Raw genomic sequence first — 6,228 nt, 5'->3', positions numbered from 1 at the left:
CAGGATGGTCTCGATCTCCTGACCTCGTGATCCTCCTGTCTCGGCCTCCCAAAGTGCTGGATTACAGGCTTGAGCCACTGCGCCCGGCCAACAAAACAATTTAATTCATGGAGATAGTGAGTAAAAGGATAGTTACCAGAGTCTGGAAGGGGTGGGGAGGTGGGATGGTTAATGGGCACCAGAAAAAAAAGAAAAATGAATGAGACCTAGTGTTTTGATAGCACAACAGAGTGACTATAGTCAATAATAACTTAACTGTACATTTTAAAATAACTAAAATAGTATAATTGGATTATTTGTAACACAAAGGATAAATACTTCCAGAGATGGATACCCCATTTTCGATGAAGTGATTATTAAGCATTACATGCCTTATCAAAACATCTCATGTACCTCCAAATTTATACACCTATGTACCCACAAAAATTAAAAATTAAGAAAAAAATTAAAAAGAGGAACATCTCAACAACAAAAAAAGCAACAGTAATCCCAGACACCTGTAATCCCAGCATTTTGGGAGGCTGAAGCAAGAGGATCACTTGGACCCAGGAATTCAAGAACAGCCTAGTCAACATAGAGAGACCCCATCTCTACAAAAAAATTAAAAATTAGCCAGGCATGGTGGTCCATGCCTGTAGTCCCACCTACTGGGAATGTGAGTAGGAGGATCGATTGAACCTGGAAGGTCAAGGCTACAGTGAGCCAAGATCACACAGTTGCCCTCCAGCCTGGGCAACAAAGCCAGACCCTATCTCCTCTCTCTCTCTCTCACACACACACACACACACACACACACACACACACACGCACACGCACACACCATTGTTCTCTCTCTTTTGGATAGGAAAAGGAAGTAGGTGGCCCTGAGTAGATATGCTGATTGGAGGCCCCTCAGTCACTGATAAGGATGATAGCCTATTATCTCTATACAACATCAGTCACACTGTCAGTCCAAGCATCATACAATACCTTGTTAAAAGAAAAATAATCCAGGTGCAGTGCTGCGCCCATAGTCCCAGCTACTTAGGAGGCTGAGATGAGAGGCTCTTTTGAAGCCAGGAGTTAGAGGCTATAGTGTGCTATAACACCTGTGAATAGCCTCTGCACTCCAACCTGGGCACCATAGTGAGATCCTGTCTTTAAAACAAACAAACAAACAAACAAACAAAAAACCTGAAAGAAAAGGAAAACCTTACTGCTCCCCAGAGTCTGCTCACAAGATAGGGAGTTCTCCAAGTGAGAACAAGGAGGCACAGATTTCAGAGCTTCTCCCACGTGTTGGCTACAAGGCTAGAACTTTTCTATTTGTAATTTTGTTTATTATGAATCAGCTTGAAAACACAGCCCATGATGGTGTGAAAAAGAAATTCCACACATGGTAAAGCAGCTACTTGGCCTCAGAGCCAGCGCCAGGCTCCTGTGCGTGTGTTAAACAGGTAGTCTCTTCCTGTACTTAAAACCTGTAGGAGAGAGAGGAGAGCGGGGGATGCTGCTGGCCCCAGGAGAACTGCCTCCCTTTCCTCTTACCTAAGGGTAGGAGATCATTCCTTCAGGACCCTCAGTGTGACACCCCACCTTCGTTGGAATCTAACCTGTCCCCTCCCTCCCTTCTCAGCAAATTCTCTGAACTCTGTCTCAAATGCACAGGAAGCCTCCTTGATTCTCCAACACTGGACACCAGCTTCCCTAAGGCCAATGCCAGATTACTCTCCCATAATTCACTGGTGACACTGGACTATCTGGGGGCCTCTCCCCTCACCATCATCACTCCTCCTGTTGTAGGCAGAGACCAGACCAGATATGAGTCATCTCCTGACCCCCTAGATATTTGACAAAGGACGGATGAAGGGTGAGTGGGGGTGAGAGCAGACCCCATTCAGGAAAAAAGCAGATAGATGGTGGGTTCCTGGGAGTAGGAGGAGATATTGAGATGAGGTAAAGAGAGGAGGAGATACTCAGATTGGGTGAGGGCCCAGGCAGAGAATAGTTTAGGAAGAGGGGGACTCACGGGAGTCCTGTGCTCTGCCATCAAAATGCTGCTGAGGGGAAAAAAAAAAAAGGTGCAATGAATTGAACCCTGCCCACGGGAGAGCAGATGAAGACCTGCTCCTAGGGGGCCAGAAGCCCACCTGCCTCCTCCATCCTTATGGTGCTAGTGTGGGCACTTCCACAGGGATAGCCATTCACGGGAAAAGGGGCAAGCTTGGTGGGGGCAGGGGAGTACTCTGGAGCAGCCTTGGTGCCCACTACTTGAGATGGTGAGCTGACATACCAGACTCATGATGCTGCTGGGTGCCTGGGACATCTCCATCTTCGGTGCCTCCATGAAACCCTCGATGTATCCCTCAGTTCCCTGGATGCTGGGGCAAAGTAGGAGCAAAAGTACAGGGCAAAGCTCTGGGCCCTAACCTGAGTTTAAGAGATGGGCTCCCAGGCATAGAAGTATGCAAAGGAGACTGACCTGTTTAGCAGCAAAACCTGGGCTGGTTTGCTGGGTGCCTGCAGCAGCCGGGCCAACCTAAAATGCCAGGAGGAGTAACCAAGCAGTGAAGGCAGTAGGCCTACTGGCTCCAGGAACCAGTATCATTCACCTGTCCCCTTTTATTGGGAATAACCAGTGTCTGTATGCAGTGCCCACATCATTACATCCCCATTCCCCGGGCTCAGTCCTATGTCCACAAGGAACTTCAGAGTCTACAGGAGCAGGAAAGCTTTCCAGTGGAGGGCAGAAGTCAGGAATAGGGGTAAATGCCCAATGCATGACAGACTCACAGTTTCAAGCCCTGAGCTTATCAACCCTCCCCCCATTTCAAGACTGGATTCTGCTGGTGATGGAAGTTGCTTCCTCCCAGTGTCTCTCTGACCCTAATTTAAAGACCTCTGGAGGGAGAGCAGCCCTCCTCAATATCAGTTTGTCACCCACCCACTTGGGCATTGTCGTCTAATCTTGGGTGAAACCACCCATCACAGCTGGGGTCCATAGGTGGGTTGGGGGCAGGTAGGGAGCACAAGGATAGGATCCCTACCCCTGGAGGAGCCTGCCAAGAAGCCAGTCTCGGGCCAAGAGGAGAAGAGCACCAGTTGCTGTCAACACCACCACAAACCAGGGCTGTGGTTGCCAGAAAGCCTCTGTGTCTGTCACGAGCATGGGTGTCATCATTGAGGGCACCTGAAAAGGAGGCCACAGCCTCACCACTGCCTTGCCAAAATGCCCTGACCATCCAGCCTTCCAACCCCTCCCTGGGCTAGGCCACCCCACACCCGTGATTTGCTCTTCAATACCTCTGGGCTCTCTGCACTCAGCACTTCCCTCTGAACTGCCTTTCCCATAGTTCCACCCGAAAAACTGGGTCTCCTCACTTTCCAAGGTCCACCCTTCCCACCCCACTGAGGGCCCAAGGAGCCTCCTCACTGTGGTTCTGTGGGTGCTGGTGGCCACTGTGCTGGCCCTCCGGTGAACTAGATGCACAATAATGGTGGCTGTGGTGCTGAGGTCAGGGGTGGAGCGGCCTGCATCAGCCACACAGATCAGTAGCTCATAGGTACAGGGCTGCTGTGGCCAGAAGGGCCCCAACACAAGGTCACTGTGTACCAGGATGGCCTCTTGCAGGATGAATCAGTTCTGGCTATTCCCTGAAATCAGAGTGACAGGAGGAAGAGACCATTGCTGGCCTTGGCCTGCCCCTCACTCACAACCTGGTGGTGCCCATGTCCCCTTCCTCCCACGATGCTATAGGAATAGGTCAGGTGCTGTGGCTCCTGAGGGATCCGGCATGACACCTTAGTCACCTCCACACTACGGCCCAGAGGAGCATAGATGGTGAGTTCCTGAAATGGGGGCTCACATTCGGGGGCATGGTCATTCACATCCTGCAGAAAGGAACCAGGTTAGGAGTGGGTAGAACCCACCCCCTAAACCTCCGAGTCAGCCCCTCAACTTCTTCTCACCACAGCCGGAGCCTAGGCATTAAGGGATCAAAGCATCACACAACAGGCTCCAGAGCTTTCCACAATTAGGCCCCACTCCTCTCCAGCCAACTTGTGGAAGAAACCGAGGCACAGAGTGGAAAAACAGAACACCACAGGGCAATCTGAACTCCTATCTTTCCAAGTATTTATTTCCAAAGCCTTAGGACACAGTTACCTCAACCTTGACGGTAATGGTACAGGAGCCTGAGCGGTGATAGTTGGGGTTCTGTTCTTGGCCATGGTCAATCAGCAGGACAGTGAGCCTGTACAGCCTCTGCTGCTCATAGTCCAAAGGTCCCAGAAGGTAAACTTCCCCTAGAAGGGGAGACCACAGCCTCAGCCTGCAGAGCCAACTCTGGCTCGCCGTTTCCATCCAAGCCCTGGGGTGGATGTACCACTGAGATTGTCCACAGCAAAGGTGGTAGGACCACCAGAGGTGTAGTACTCAATGTTGTCATGAGGATAATCCATATCCATGCCCACCACAAAGCCCAGCAGAGTGTGGGGCACTGCATCCTCCTGAACCTGGAATGTGCGAGGGGCACAGGCTGGGGAGAACTCGTTGATGGGTGTCACCATCACCAGTACCGGCGCTTCAGCTGGAGGTCATTTGGCAGTCAAGGAGCTGGCCTGGGGTGCCTATCCCTGAACTGGGGGTCTGAGGAGCCCTGCCCTGGGGGGTCTAAAGAGTGAGAGGGTCTAAAGGTAGGGCAGAAGCCTTCCCCTGCTGGGGATCTAAGAGATATATCCTCAGGGTCTGAAATGGAGACAACCCTGCCCTACTGGATTCTAAAGGAGGAGAGATGACCCTGTCCTGAGCATGGGAAGCAGGAGGACAGAACAGCCTTGTCCTAGGTGTCCAGGCCGGGTGTGGTTACTCACTGGTCATCTGGGGCTGGCCACAATCGAGCACCAGGATGGAGGCTGCATGCTGGAAGCAGGTTCCAGGAGTGTCACAGTCCAGTGTGGCATTCACCTAGCCAAAGGGACTAGAAAGTGAGGTCTAGTCAGGGCCTGAGAGAGCCCTGAGCCACACGGGGCTGCTGCAGGCCAGGGCATCCACAAATATCCTGCCCGGATCCTGTTTTCCAGACTGCAACACAGGTTGGCTCAACAGCCATCCCTCCCACCCCCACTCCCATGGTCTCAGCTCTCAGAGACCCTTGGCCCACCCACGCCTTCCCACTGCAAGCACCCTGCAAGTGGGTCTGGGAGCTGGGACTGGGCACCTCAAGGACTCTGTCATGAAGGCAGAGGCTGGCAGGGTTGGAAGAGCTGTGGAACCACAGCTTGTAGTCCAGGGTGGCATCAACAGAGTCCAGATCTTCACAAGTGAGAATATTCAGCATGGCGCCCACAGGTGCAGTCTCGGGGATTTGGAACCTGAGAGTATGCCGTGGCAGCAAGGCGGGAGTCTGGCAGCACCCTGAGTCATGGCTGTGGCCCCAGCAGCCCAGGTAAGGTTCCTGTGTACTCACACCAGAAGCACTGGGAGGCAGCGTGGAGGTCAGAGGTTGACCAGCCGCACATTCATGGTGAGCTTGAGCTTGGCACTGGCCCACAGCTGGTGCTGCTCAAAGGCCTTCACCTGCAGCCTGGAAACCGAAGTGCCTGGGGTGTGAGCTAACTCCAGGGCATCGTGGTCTGGACCACATTGTCTGCTGCATGGGGTGAGAGGGTCAGGGAACACAGAGATCAGCCCCGCTCCCAGCTCAGTCCCACTCCCACCAGCCCACCAGATCCATAGGCAAAGGAGGCCGCTGAGCCTGGCCCTCTTGCTGCCTTCTCCAAGACCAGGCCCCCAAACAGGAAGGTGAAAAGGTACTATGGGTCACCTCTGGACCAGCCACAGAGGCATCCCAGTACCCGCCCCTCCCTCAACACCTCTCATCATGACCGATGGAGAAGATCTGCAGCTGGAAGACCTGTGGTGCACCCAGAACAGAAAAGGAGCCGGAGTGTGTGTGTGTCCACCTCTTTGTCTATGCCCAGTCCTCCCCTTAAATAGGCAATCTCACTTAGGATCTGCAAAAGAAGCCTCAACTTCCACTCTTTCCCATGATCCCCATGACCTGTCACTCTGCTGACAAGTATTCCTTTGAGCCCCATATCTTTGGGCCATAAATTATTCCATTAGGATGCAAACAGCCCAAGAGTGATATCTGAATCATTGACAATGTGAATTATCATCTTAGAGTTGCTGAAAGCCACCTCCAGACTGCACTGACCACTTTACTCAGAACTTTTTTTTTTTTTTTT

At 52.1% G+C, this 6,228-nt stretch overlaps 1 protein-coding gene across 1 annotated transcript in view; it reads right to left on the bottom strand.

Annotated features, from left to right (window-relative positions):
* Positions 1-1,397: 1,397 nt before the first annotated feature.
* CDHR4 (cadherin-related family member 4) overlaps positions 1,398-6,228 on the bottom strand; it is a 19,140-nt gene continuing 14,309 nt past the window's right edge. Inside the window, 12 exon segments of the mRNA XM_011981135.1 lie at positions 1,398-1,452; positions 2,005-2,036; positions 2,273-2,360; positions 2,462-2,518; positions 3,027-3,169; positions 3,413-3,635; positions 3,722-3,870; positions 4,145-4,284; positions 4,365-4,568; positions 4,852-4,945; positions 5,199-5,352; positions 5,448-5,630. Of these exon segments, the coding sequence (XP_011836525.1) occupies positions 1,398-1,452; positions 2,005-2,036; positions 2,273-2,360; positions 2,462-2,518; positions 3,027-3,169; positions 3,413-3,635; positions 3,722-3,870; positions 4,145-4,284; positions 4,365-4,568; positions 4,852-4,945; positions 5,199-5,352; positions 5,448-5,630 (1,522 nt within the window).

The sequence above is a fragment of the Mandrillus leucophaeus genome, unplaced genomic scaffold, assembly GCF_000951045.1.
Source record: "Mandrillus leucophaeus isolate KB7577 unplaced genomic scaffold, Mleu.le_1.0 Scaffold22, whole genome shotgun sequence".
NCBI classification, from domain to species: domain Eukaryota; kingdom Metazoa; phylum Chordata; class Mammalia; order Primates; family Cercopithecidae; genus Mandrillus; species Mandrillus leucophaeus.
The sequence above is the reverse complement of the archived record's forward strand: the minus strand, read 5'-3'. Positions and strand labels throughout refer to the sequence as shown.